The sequence below is a fragment of the Peromyscus eremicus genome, chromosome 8a, assembly GCF_949786415.1.
Source record: "Peromyscus eremicus chromosome 8a, PerEre_H2_v1, whole genome shotgun sequence".
NCBI lineage: Eukaryota > Metazoa > Chordata > Mammalia > Rodentia > Cricetidae > Peromyscus > Peromyscus eremicus.
Genome location: NC_081423.1, coordinates 17038623 through 17051910, shown reverse-complemented (window position 1 = coordinate 17051910; position 13288 = coordinate 17038623). Strand labels below are relative to the sequence as shown.

The window sequence follows — 13288 nt, the reverse complement described above, 5'->3', positions numbered from 1 at the left end:
GGCGGCCGCCCCTCGGCCGGGCCCGCCCCCGGCGCGCACGCCCCTCGGCCCGTGGCATTCCCAGGCGGACGGGCCCGGCCGGCGCGCGGGCGGCGCAGGCAGGGACTAGGCGCGGGCGCCCTCCCGGCCGGCGGCGGCGGCGGCGGCAGCCGGTGCAGACCCCTCCGAGGACCCTGCGGCGGTGAGTGGCGGCCGGGGTCTTGGCGTGGGGCTCAGGGCGGGCCGGTGCGGGGCTTGCGTTCTGGCGCAAGTGTCCGCCGATCGCTGCCAGGCGGTGCGCGGAGTTTTTCCCGAGCGGCCGCGGAGGCGGCGCGGCCCGGATTCCAGCCCGGCGCCCCACAGAAATAGCCCGTGGTCGGATCGGCGCAGCCTGGCGGGCGGGGCAAGCTGGGCACCGGCCTCACCGGGTCCCCGGGGCCAGAGGTCCTGGGGCCGCAGCGGCCCGGAGCGGCGCCTCGGCTGCCAGCCCTTCCCCCATGCCCTCCTTAACCCCTGCCCCCCAAGGGTGGCATCTGAAACTCTGCGCAGAGCGCGCGACTTCGGGCCACCGGGTCCGCGTCCTCCCGGCTCACAGGAGTAACAGCAGCAGCTGCGGGCTGGGGAGCTCCGCTGGGCCTGCTCGGCCCGTTTCAGCCCGGTTCGCATCAGCAAACCCGGGAACTGCCTCCAAAGACAGCTCCCGCCCTGTGCAGTGACCCGGAGGGCGAGCTGGAGGCCACAGTCGGGTTCTTGAAGTAGGCCTGGGCGCGGTGGGGTGACCGCGGACCCTAGGTGCCCAGGGATAGGCGAGAGGGCCTGTCTGTCCTGCTGGGAGCATGCTTGTAGAGCTGGGTGGAGAATGGTCAGGGGACTCCCCCTAGACTTTCTTTCCGCTCAGTTTGTCCCGATCAGAGTTCCTGCTCCGTGTGCCTCTTGGGGTAGTGTGTCTGTCTGCGTGGGCGGGGCCCGGATTTGGAGGCCCCCAGCTCTGTCCTGGGAAAGCCCCCCCTCCCCACTTCCTGTTGAAGCAGGGAGAAGATTCTAGGATGAAACTGGCTTTTCAGGTTTAGACCAGCTAGAAGCCGGGGCAGTCCCAGGCTAGGTGCTCCCCACCTCCACGGGGCGAGCCTCAGCCCCTTGCCCCCGCCCTTAAGCCTGGAGGATGCTGGGGATCTCAGCAGCTGGCTGGTTCTTAAGAGGTTCCAGAGGCTGAGTTCTCTGCTACCAGGGTCATTCTGGGCAAGCTGGGTCCCTTAGAGATCTGCTAAGAGGGCAAGTGTGTCGGGTAGGCCAGACTGAAGGTACAGGTTCTGGCACCCTCCGCAGACCTCCAGGGAGCCTCCATGACTGGCCAGCTCCTCTGCAGGAGCCCTTTGGGGAAGTCTACTTGGGTGAGCCAGCCTTGGTTCCCTTGGGGAGCTGGTCTAGTGGCATTGGTTTAGGTCTCCATTGAAAGGACCGTCAGAGTCCTTCCCTCCTGTTACCCTAGCCCCATCCCTCCAAGCTCCTCACCGTACCCCTTTCCGGAATGTGAGTATCTCCCTCACCTCACTGGCATAGGTTATTCTGCCTCAGGATCAGATTCTTGGCCTTCTGACCATTTTTTTTTTGAGTTTGTTGTGTTTAGGGGTGACTCCGCGAGGGAGGAGGGAGTCACCCAGAGAGTCACAGCAGCCTCCCTCAGCCCCAGATGTTCTGCAGCCACAGGATCCCTCCCAGTTCCCTGGCAGACCTGGCCGAGGTGCTGAACTCCCTTGAGGTCCTGTGACCTCAGGCAGTGAATGGCCTCTCTGAGTTAATCTGTAAAATGGACGTGACTCCTTCCTGCCATACTGTCAACAGGATTTGTTAGGATCAGGTCTGAGGCAGGTGTCCTTGGCTTTTGATGACTGAAGCTCTTGTTGCAGACTCAGTTTACCCTCCAAAGCCTCTCCTGTCTTGTCCTGCTTCCTGTGGTTCCTGGGAGGGGTTTCTGAGTTGTAGAACGTCGGGAGTCAGTTAGAGCAATTCTGGGGAACTCTGTGCCTCCCGCTCCATTCAGTGACTCAGCTGGACTGCAGATTGGGACCAGAAGTGTCCGACTTAGTGGGCACTAATCCAGGGTCTAATTTACAGCGAACTTCTTACTCCAAGCCCCTTTATGACTGGGTGGCTTGGACAGGTCCCCTTTCCCCTCTGAGCCCCAACTGGATCAGTGATTTTGGCTGGCCATCAGAGACCCCTGGGCTGTGTGTGCTTTTGAGCGATGGCTGGTGGCTGTCCCCGGGGATGGCCCTTTTCCTCCCATGTGCTCCACCATCCCTTGTTCCCGTGGGTCCCAGGGCTTCCTGCACCCCTAGGGCCTAGGAGTTTCCCACAGATTGTCTGCAGCAGAGAATCCCTTGTTCTGCTGCACTCTGTGTGTGTGTGTGTGTGCTTCTCAGAGATGCTGGCAGGTGAAGGGGAGGGGCAAAATCTAGTGTGTCCTGGAGATGAGGGAGGACACAGCAGAGGCCTGTCCTGCCCCGTGCTGAAACAGGTTTCTCCTACGTGAAAATGGAGGAGCCAGAGCGGACGTCGCCGAGTTCCTTATGGTTCACAACGGGCCCAGCCAACACTCAATGTGATGCCATTTACAGATGGGACAAAGAGAGGCCGGGGGAGTCGCAGTAGCATGTGGTGATGGGCCAGCATAGAGGCTATAGAAAGCTGTGAGTCCCTCCCCCAGGGGCAGTTTGAGGCCAGATATTAGATCAGAGAGAAGATGGGCTTCAAGTGGGGGTGCCAGAGTGTGAGGCAGCTGTGGCCCACACCGGGGATGCAGTTTCACACCAGCTTTGGGCAGATGTCTTGGATGTCTGCGCCTTATGGCTGTACGTCCCGTACTCTACCTTTGCAGGATGCACCCTCAGGTCCTTCTCCCACCGGCAGCTCCCACCTGCAGCTCTGCTCTCTTGTTTTTTTCTTTGAGACAGGGTTTCATGGGGTAGCCTGGACTGGCTTCAAACTCAGAATCCTCCTTCCGGAGCGGAGTGCTGGGATGACAGGTGTGTAACACCTTACCCAGCGGTGCCTCAGCTTTGCCTGCCTTCTCCCCACTCAGGCAGCTGTTGATTCAGCTGCCGCTTATTGAGCACCTACTGTGTGCCAAGCGCTTTCACCACCCCCTTTCAGATGAGAAAATGGAGGCCTGCCAGCTGTGGTGGTGCACATCTGTAATCTCGGCACTTAGGAGGTGGAGGCAGGAGGAGCATCAGTTCAAGGCAGTCCTCTAACTACATAGTGAGCCTGAGGCCAGGATGGGCTGCATGAGACCCTGTCTCAAAGAGTCAAGAGAAAAGTCCAGGCGTGCTCACGCTTGTAAGTGCTGGAGACAGTGGTGTGGGTATGGAGTTTTGGCTCATGCCGCGCTACCTGCCTTCTGGCTTCCTGGCTCTAACTGATGAACAGGGCTAGCCCGGAGGGTCCCCAGTTGTCCCACAGCAGGATCGACCCCTATCTCTTCGACAACCTCCCTCCTACTCTTCACACCGTGTCCACGGACAGTCAGAGTGGATTCTGATGTGTGCCACTTCCGTAGCTCCCTGGTCCACCCTGTCCCTCACCCTCAACTGGAATCTCGCTCAAGCTGCTTGGAGCCCTGACAAGGCCCGGGAGCCTGCCCTGACTCCATCCCACTGCCAGCCACTGCCCTGCCTTCCGACACTTCCCACTTACTCTAGCTCCTTTTTGGGCGGCTCCTTATGCTTCTGGGGTGACTCATGGTGTGTGACCCCAGGCAGTCAGCCTCTCTCTCCATGGGCCATGGTTTCCCACTGCACCGAGGCCAGCAGAGGAGAGAGAAGGGGGCTGACAGGGAACAAGAGCCCACTGTGTGCCTGGGGGAGATCTAGACACTGAACCACTGTGGGCCGGCAGCGTGCTGCTCCTTGGCCTAGACTCTTTGTCTGGCCTGGTATGCCCCTCCCCCAGGCCTTGTGTATCCCACTAGTTTGAGGCCCTGTTAGGAAGAGAGCATCGGGTGGGGCATCTTGGGAACACAGTACTAGGGCAGGGTGGGCATCCTCTCCCCAAACTGCAGGCCTAGAGTTGTGTGTGTGTGGTTCCCTTGGGTTTCCCTTCACTGCGGCATGGGAGGTTTGTAGAAGGGGACCCCGGGAGAGCCAGATGTTCGGCTGGGCCAGGCTGTTGTTGGGCCAGGCTCCCTGTGCTGGGTCACCGGCCTCTCAGCTCGTGCTTTGCCCATTTGCACTCACCCAGGCTGCTCAGCTGTTGTCTCCAGGTCCTGCTGCTGAAGGGTCAGCTCCTACCAGCGTCCCTGCAACCCCACTCAGGAGAACGGGTGCTTGCCACCCTGTGGACAGCACCAGGGGACAGCCCTGGAGGGCAGCAGAAAGCGTGTCGCAGGACTGACTGCGATACAAGAGAAAGGGAGGTTAAGACAGCCTTTGGTCAGGGAGGCGGAGCCGTGGAGATCAGTAGCTGTGGGAAATGGCAGCTTGGATTCCTGAGAAGGGCACCAGTTCAGTGCCACGTAGACGTGCTGGGCACAGGTACCCAGCTTGTTGGGAAGGCCAGTCCCCAGCACTTCGCATTCTCTGTGGTCCTGGGAGCATTCCTGGTCATGTTCCTTTCTGGAGCTCCTGAGTGGCGCGGCTCAGGATGGGCCAGAGGCAGGACATGTGAGGCATCCTCCATCCTGTCTGGTACCTGTCCCTTACCCAGTGGGCCTCACAGGGCCCAGCCCAGCCTTGGGGGTTCACTGCCTTCCAGGCCTCCTTTTCCTTGATTGTTTATAGTGAGAATGGAGCCTCTACCTCCTCCAGACATGGAGAGGGAGAGCCCTGAATTGAAGCATCAGCAGGTGGGTTACACAGGTCTGTTCAGGTCCTAGATTAGGTCTAGGATTTTGTATCTTCTGCCCCCTGAGTCCTACCTCAGGGAGCCCTGCCTGTGTCCTTAGCCCTGAGTCCTACCTCAGGGAGCCCTGCCTGTGTCCTCAGCCCTGAGTCCTACCTCAGGGAGCCCTGCCTGTGTCCTCAGCCCTGAGTCCTACCTCAGGGAGCCCTGCCTGTGTCCTCAGCCCTGAGTCCTACCTCAGGGAGCCCTACCCTGCCTGCGTCCTCAGCCCGCTTTCATCTTCACTTTCCAGACACCTGAGGCCCATCACTTGGAGCAGGGTCAGGTGTATATCTGCTCTGACTGTCCTTGTAAAGTGGAACTAAGAGTCCCACAGAGGTCAAGACTTGCCTGACAGTCTTGAGCTGGGCCTTTCTGCACTGACTGGAATTTGGCTAGCCTCAAAAGCACAGATATCTGCCGGTTTCTGCCTCCCAAGTGCTAAGATTAAGGATGTGCAACAGTATGCCTGGCTCAAATATATATATATATATAATTTTGAGACAGGGTCTCACTATGTAGCCCTGGCTGTCATGGAATTCACTGTGTAGACCAGGCTAGCCTTGAACTCACAGAGGCCTGCCTCTGCCTCCCAAGGGCTGGGATTAAAGGCGAGCACCACCATGCCCAGCTACACACACACACACACACACACACACACACACACACACACACACAATCAGAGACTGAAGGACAACTTTGTGGACTCATTTTTCTTCTTTTTTTTTTTTTGTGGTTTCTGGGGATTGAGTCAGGCTCGCACACCAAGCACGTTTACCTTCTGAGCTTTCTGGAGGGCCCACTTGTGTGAATAGTTTAGGGCCTTACTATTCACTTTTCCCCAACCTGTCCGTGCCTAGAAACTTCATGGCCTTTTTTGGCAATTGGCGCCACCTCGTGGTCATTCATTGTGGTTTCTGCTCCAAGGAATTTTTGTTTTGTGTTTAGATGTGGTCTCACTGTATACCCCTGGCCTCGAACTCATAGACATCTGCCTTTGTCTCCTTAGTACTGGGATTACCCTGCACCAAGGGATTTCTCTTTCTAAAGTCCTTTGGACACAGGCGTCTGGTGCCCTGGCTATTGCTCTGAAGCCCCAGGAAGTTAACTTTCTTTAAATGTGGGGAGTCTTCTGCAGAACTGATTGATCACAAACCCCACAAGTGTGGGGGTGGAGGTCATGGTGGTGAAGATGGCCGGGACAGATGGGCTAGTGCCCTGTGCTCCTAGGCTTTTCCAGCTGCTCCTGTGTGTGCACAACCCCACATGCTATCTGTGTGGTTTTCAGCCTCTTCCAGCTGCCAGGGAATTGTCACTACCCTCAGCCAAGCACCTGTAATTTGCTTTCTGCCCAACACACCGGGCACTTCCTTATTTAATAAGGCTGTTGTTACCCAGGCTTTAAGTTCAAGAGGGTGGGAGTCTCTACCAGTGTGTGCCAAGCATCTTGTCTTGCTTATAGTAGGCGCAAGTAGTGTTGCCCCATGGCTTCTCTCTCTCTCTCTCTCTCTCTCTCTCTCTCTCTCTCTCTCTCTCTCTCTCTTGATTTTTCAAGACAAGGCTGTATAACAGCCTTGGCTGTCCTGGACCTCTCTTTGTAGACCAGGCTGGCCTCGAACTCACAGAGATCCGCCTGCCTCTGCCTCCTTGAGTGCTGGGATTAAAGGCGTGTGCCACCACCGCCTGGCTGTCCCATGGATTTCTATTGTTGGGGGACCTGTCTGTGGTGAGATCAGGCACAGAGCATGCCAGCATATGGCAGGAGCTGTGAGCACCTCTGCTGGGCTGGCGCTGCTTCTTCTAGGTTTGGGTCCATGGTGTCCCTGGAAACTTACCAGGGTTGTCACTCAGCATACCCCTCCATCCCCAGGCCTGTCTCACCGCATCCGGAACCATGAGTGAGGCCCGAAGGGACAGTACTAGTAGTCTGCAACGCAAGAAGCCCCCATGGCTCAAGTTAGACATCCCAGCTGTGGTGCCCCCAGCAGCAGAAGAACCCAGCTTCCTGCAGGTAGGTTCTGGCCACTAGGGGTTTTGGGAATTCCCTGGCCAGGCTCCTCACCATAACTCTGTTGTCTAGCCCCTGCGGCGGCAGGCTTTCTTGCGGAGTGTGAGTATGCCAGCTGAGACAGCCCGTGTCCCATCACCCCACCATGAGCCTCGGAGGATGGTGCTCCAGCGTCAGACATCCATCACACAGACCATCCGCAGGTACCACAACATCCTGGCTGTTCCATAGGCTGGGGCTAGGGCAGGGGCTGGAGGCAAGCATACAGAATCCCCTTTAGGAACTGGGGATGGCAATGGGAGGGGCAAAGGTCCCTTCCCTCTCAGCTTCCTCCTCCATCTTAATCCCAGCAACACTGTATCATCTTCCTGTTCTGGGGACCTATGGCTGGCACTCCACCTGCCACTCTGTTCCCCGGGCATGCGCTCTCCTTTCTCCCCACCCTAATACCCTGGCCCCTCACAGACAGGTACGCTTTGGGCGTGTCCACACGCTGCCTCTTCTGGGGCCCCGGGCTGCTTGCAAGGCCCTCCCACAGCGCCAGTCTCTCTCTTGGTCCTTGCTCAGGTACCTCATGCAGGTCTTGAGTGTGTTGGTGTTTTCTGGCACGTGCATGTTATATAGCCTCTTGGAGATGTTGGAGTGCTTGACTTGACATTCCCTGGCTGTTCATGGCAGGGTCTGGCTGTGTTTTGATTTGCATGTCCAAAGACCATGACCACCCTACAGCTCCTGTTGCTGAGTTCTGTAGTGCCCTGGGGTGGTGGTGGCTGCCTGAGGCCAAGGTCTCTCTCTGGACTCAGGGTTGGGTGAGGGCCTATGGGAACTTTCTGCTGACAGGCATGCAGAATGCTGCAGTGGGACTTGGGGTGGCCAGAGTTGGAACTGCCTTGTCCTTATAATTAGATGTTGCCAACTAGACCCGGTCCTTGGAGTGACTGGAGGCCTACCCAGGGGGTTGGCCTTTGAGGCTCCCTGACTGGGGTAGGGGGACAGGAGACATGGCTTCCCCTTGCTGAGTCCTTCCCATGCCAGGGGGACAGCAGACTGGTTCGGAGTGAGCAAGGACAGTGACAGCACCCAGAAGTGGCAGCGCAAGAGCATCCGTCACTGCAGCCAGCGGTATGGGAAGCTAAAGCCACAGGTCATTCGGGAACTGGACCTGCCCAGCCAGGACAACGTGTCAATGACCAGCACTGAGACGCCACCCCCGCTCTATGTGGGGCCATGCCAGCTGGGCATGCAGAAGGTGTGCTGCCTCCTCCTGCTGCTCCTCTAGGTGGTGGGGAGGGGCTGGGGGGAGAGAGTATTCCTCCGAGCCTGTGGATGGGAAAGCAGCCACAGCGTCTTAGAAAGTCTCCTGAGATAGTCCCAGAGAGGGAGCCTAGGAGGAAAAGTCGTGAGGCTGTACAGTTCAGATTCAGGATAGCAAACGTCACGGGAGAGGAACCCCTCTAGGTGTCGTGGATGAGCGTGAGGCTTAGCGTGTAGGGAGCATTTACGCTTTCCGAGGAAGGCTTGCCTGGGTCTGTATACTGATCTAGCATCTTCTCCACCAGATCATAGACCCCCTGGCCCGCGGCCGGGCCTTCCGCATGGCCGACGACACCGCCGAAGGCCTGAGTGTCCCCCACACTCCTGTCACACCGGGTGCCGCCTCCCTCTGCTCCTTCTCCAGCTCCCGCTCGGGTTTTAATCGGCTCCCTCGGCGGCGCAAACGGGAATCAGTGGCCAAGATGAGCTTCCGGGCTGCTGCCGCACTGGTGAAGGCAAGTGTAGGGGGCCAGGGCTGGAGGTGTGGGAGCGGGGCCCACTTCCACTGCCGGGTCCTGAGGTCACCTCCTTGTCCTCAGGGTCGGTCTATTAGGGATGGCACGTTACGAAGGGGACAGCGCCGAAGCTTCACTCCTGCCAGCTTCCTGGAGGAAGACATGGTGGACTTCCCCGATGAGCTGGATACGTCTTTCTTCGCCCGGGTAAGAAGAGCCTGGGTGTCGCCCCATCTCCTCGGTCTCTGGATCCACCCTGACCTCACATATTTGCTCAGGAAGGTGTCCTCCATGAGGAGCTGTCCACATACCCAGATGAGGTGTTTGAGTCCCCGTCAGAGGCAGCACTCAAGGACTGGGACAAAGCCCCAGAGCAGGCCGACCTCACGGGTGGGGCCCTGGACCGCAGTGAGCTCGAGCGAAGCCACTTGATGCTGTGAGTACAGGCAGTGGGGGAGGGGTTCAGAGGGAGAGTCTGCCTCACTGGGAGCAGCTGGGCCCTTGGGTGCGATGCTGCAGTAGTCATAGCTTGGACTGACCAGGGAACTGGGAATCTAGCCTGACCACTGTGGGTATGAGGACCCAGGGGCAGGCACAACCCTAGACTTTGATGCCCAGCTACAGAAATTGCAGAGCCCAGGGGCTAGAGTCTAGATGGGAGGAAGACCATGGCCTAGTCAACACTGTTGAGATATACAGCCTCAGTCTTGAGGCTCCCCATTCCCTCCCTGCCAAGCTGCCTGGAGCTCACTGGTAAGGAGGAGAAGGAAGAGAGATGACTTCCTGGAGGTCTCCACCACCCCTGGGAGGGCAGCAGAGACCCGGAGCAGTGTTCTGGTTCTGCAGCGGGAAGGCAGTTGTAGGTTCTAGGCAGGAAGTGAACATGCTGTTCCCCTCCAGGCCCCTGGAGCGAGGCTGGCGGAAGCAGAAGGAAGGTAGCACGTTAGCCCCGCAGCCCAAGGTGCGGCTTCGCCAGGAGGTGGTCAGTGCGGCTGGACCCAGGAGGGGTCAGCGCATCGCTGTGCCGGTACGCAAGCTCTTCGCCCGGGAAAAGCGGCCCTATGGTTTGGGGATGGTGGGAAGGCTCACCAACCGCACCTACCGGAAACGTATTGACAGCTATGTCAAGCGGCAGATCGAGGACATGGACGACCATAGGTAGGCTGTGTTGGGATAGAGGCTGGGCTGGGGTGAGGAAGCCAAGGCAGGCATGTTCCTGATACCTCTGTCTCACAGGCCCTTCTTCACCTACTGGCTTACCTTCGTGCACTCACTGGTCACCATTCTGGCTGTGTGCATCTATGGTATTGCGCCTGTGGGCTTCTCGCAGCATGAGACAGTGGACTCGGTGAGCCCAGCAGCTCTCCCTGCACCCAGATAACTGGAGTCCAGGCTCTGGACCCTGTGGCCCGGCTCTGGGAGGATGGAGGCCTCCAGATTTGATCCGATCTCACTCCCTACCTCCCAGGTACTTCGGAAGCGGGGCGTCTATGAGAATGTCAAATACGTTCAGCAGGAGAACTTCTGGATCGGCCCCAGCTCGGTGAGGACAGGGCTGGAGGGGGAGCTTAGAGGTGTCCCATCAGTCCTGGGCCCCAGGCCACAGCCGCTGTCTCCCTCTTCACAGGAGGCCCTCATTCACCTGGGTGCCAAGTTTTCACCCTGCATGCGCCAGGACCCACAGGTGCACAGCTTCATCCTTGCTGCCCGGGAGCGCGAAAAGCACTCAGCTTGCTGTGTACGCAATGACCGGTCTGGCTGTGTGCAGACCTCGAAGGAGGAGTGTTCGGTGGGTCCCCTACACTCCTGCTCTGTCTGCGCTGTTCACTCTTACCTTCAGATTTAGGCGTCACGGCGTTTTTTACTGTGGCTTTTGTCAGTGTGTGGCACCTCCCCAGGCCCCGTCATTCTTGCATTTCACTCTCAGTTCCTGTGGAAGACCGTCATTTGACTTTAATTTGGCCTCGGTTTGGGCCTGCTCTTTCAGCACCTGTTTGGCGTCATAACTTGGATATTGCCTTATTGGATGGTGCAGGCCCAAAAGCGCAGTAGTTAGGAAGCTGAAGGAGGAGGAGGATGGCTAAGTTCCAGGCCAGCCTGGGCTACACTCCATGGTCTCAAGAGGAAAGAACAATGCAAGACTCCTCCAAACCACAGCACCATAGCTGATGCCGTTCCCCAACTTCAGGGTAGAGGCTGTCTCTGTGCCTCTACTGTGCCGTTGGGCACCTTGGAATATGCCCCTGTGTGTTTCTGGGGTTTTAACCTAACAGCTGTGTGGAGGCACTCATGAGGCCTTGCCTTTGATTCCCGACTGAGCCAGCACATTGCTCTGAACTGGGCAGAGCGTGGGATCTGACTAGGGCTGACCCTGTGTCCCCACAGTCCACGCTGGCGGTATGGGTGAAGTGGCCCATTCATCCCAGTGCTCCAGACCTCGCAGGCAACAAGAGGCAGTTTGGGTCTGTCTGTCACCAGGACCCCAGGTGAGCACTATTGATTACTCTCTAAAATACCTTTGGTATGTCTAGGGGTGTAGAGGAGTCCTTGTTTTAGGCAGAAGGGTGACATTGCCATGGGACAAAGGCTCTAACCATGTGGGCTCATGCAGGGTGTGTGACGAGCCTTCTTCCGAGGATCCCCACGAGTGGCCAGAAGATATCACCAAGTGGCCGGTGAGCTGGGGTCTCACACTTGTGGAATGGGGGAGGAGGCCATGCCCTACCTTAACGGTGCTGCAGACTCTCACTGCCGGATCACCCACATCTTTGCACTGCCCTAGCTTTTGCCCAGCCTGTCTGTCCGACAAAGCTTGCCTCTGTGAGCAAGGAGTCAGGGCAAGAAAATGGCGTGAAGACTTGAGAGGCTAAAAAGCGTGATTCTGGTTTGCAGGCGGCTCAGCTCAGGCTTTGGGTGTTACCTGCTTGAATCAAGAGAGGCCTGGTTTCCGAGTCTTCTTTGTCTCGGTCTCCAATAAGGGTATTAGGCCAGAGTTGGGTGTGTGTGGTAATGACCCTGACCCACTTGTTTTTTCTTCCTCACTTAGATCTGCACCAAAAACAGTGCCGGGAACCACACTAACCACCCTCACATGGACTGTGTCATCACAGGCCGGCCCTGCTGCATTGGCACCAAAGGCAGGTGGGTGCTCCTGCGCAGCTGGCTTGGGGCAGCACTTTTCTCCCTCACTAAAGCCTGAAATAACTGATTCCAGCGTCAGGGAGTAAGACTGGGCCAGTGAAGGTGGGTGGGGCTGAAATCTGCCGGGGTAGATTGGACAGGTACCTGAAGACCTCAGCAGCCTCCATCTACAAGGCTGGGCACCCTCCAAACCCTGGCATGACCCTCTAGGTGTGAGATCACCTCCCGGGAGTACTGTGACTTCATGAGGGGCTACTTCCATGAGGAGGCCACACTCTGCTCTCAGGTAGGCCTCGAGGGCGTGCCCCTCTTTGCCCCCGGCCACTGTGGAGGCTGATGGGCCGCTTTGCGCAGGTACACTGCATGGATGACGTCTGTGGCCTCCTGCCTTTCCTCAACCCCGAGGTGCCTGACCAGTTCTACCGCCTGTGGCTGTCCCTCTTCCTGCACGCCGGGCAAGTGGGACTGGGGGCTGGGGGGGGTGGCCTCATTCCCCACAAGTGGCGGGCTAGAGGGGAGAGAGCAGTCACCTTCCTGCTGAGTGCCCCTCACTGCCCACAGGATCCTGCACTGTTTGGTGTCCGTCTGCTTCCAGATGACCGTCCTGCGGGACCTGGAAAAGCTGGCAGGCTGGCACCGCATAGCCATCATTTACCTGCTGAGTGGGGTCACGGGCAACCTGGCCAGTGCCATCTTCCTGCCATACCGAGCAGAGGTAAGGCGGCTTCCCAGGGCGTGACCCCACCTGTGTGGAGATCAAGTATGCTCTGAGAGGTGGGAGGGGAAGGTGAGGGCCTGAGCTCCGGGGACGGGGAGACGCTGCCGTCCCACAGGCTCACAGCTTCCGACCCCCTCCGTCAGGTGGGTCCAGCCGGCTCGCAGTTTGGCATCTTGGCCTGCCTCTTTGTGGAGCTGTTCCAGAGCTGGCAGATCCTGGCCCGACCCTGGCGTGCCTTCTTCAAGCTCTTGGCTGTGGTGCTCTTCCTCTTTGCCTTCGGGCTGCTGCCCTGGATCGACAACTTCGCCCACATCTCAGGCTTCATCAGTGGCCTCTTCCTGTCCTTTGCCTTCTTGCCTTACATCAGCTTTGGCAAGTTTGACCTGTACCGCAAACGGTGCCAGATCATCGTCTTCCAGGCGGTCTTCCTGGGCCTGCTGGCCGGCCTGGTGGTACTCTTCTATTTCTACCCAGTCCGCTGTGAATGGTGTGAGTTTCTCACCTGCATCCCTTTCACCGACAAGTTCTGTGAGAAGTACGAGCTGGATGCTCAGCTCCACTGAAGCAGCCGTGGGCACCCAGCCTCCCAGGGCTGAACAGATGGTGCTCCCTGAACACTGACCTCTTGTGCCTTGCTCGTCCCTGTTGAACCCCTATACTGCTGGACATTTATTACATGAGTTCGCACGATAACCTTCTAACTAGTCCCCCCGACGACCACTTCATGTGGCCAATAAATGGACTGGGAGCGTTTTAGCTGCCACTAACTTAACCAGAGCTGTCGCCTTTCCTGAT

At 58.1% G+C, this 13288-nt stretch overlaps 1 protein-coding gene across 1 annotated transcript; it reads left to right on the top strand.

The window, feature by feature from the left end:
* Nucleotides 1–90: 90 nt before the first annotated feature.
* On the top strand, nucleotides 91–13265 carry Rhbdf1 (rhomboid 5 homolog 1). The gene is made up of 17 exons (XM_059269218.1): nucleotides 91–181; nucleotides 6728–6868; nucleotides 6938–7068; nucleotides 7901–8114; nucleotides 8425–8841; nucleotides 8913–9070; nucleotides 9535–9792; nucleotides 9871–9982; nucleotides 10103–10177; nucleotides 10262–10423; nucleotides 11020–11120; nucleotides 11246–11309; nucleotides 11681–11775; nucleotides 11986–12061; nucleotides 12130–12230; nucleotides 12337–12490; nucleotides 12637–13265. Exons 2-17 carry the CDS (start codon nucleotides 6752–6754, stop codon nucleotides 13054–13056), a joined length of 2655 nt encoding a protein of 884 aa, XP_059125201.1. The 5' UTR covers nucleotides 91–181; nucleotides 6728–6751; the 3' UTR covers nucleotides 13057–13265.
* Nucleotides 13266–13288: the final 23 nt, after the last annotated feature.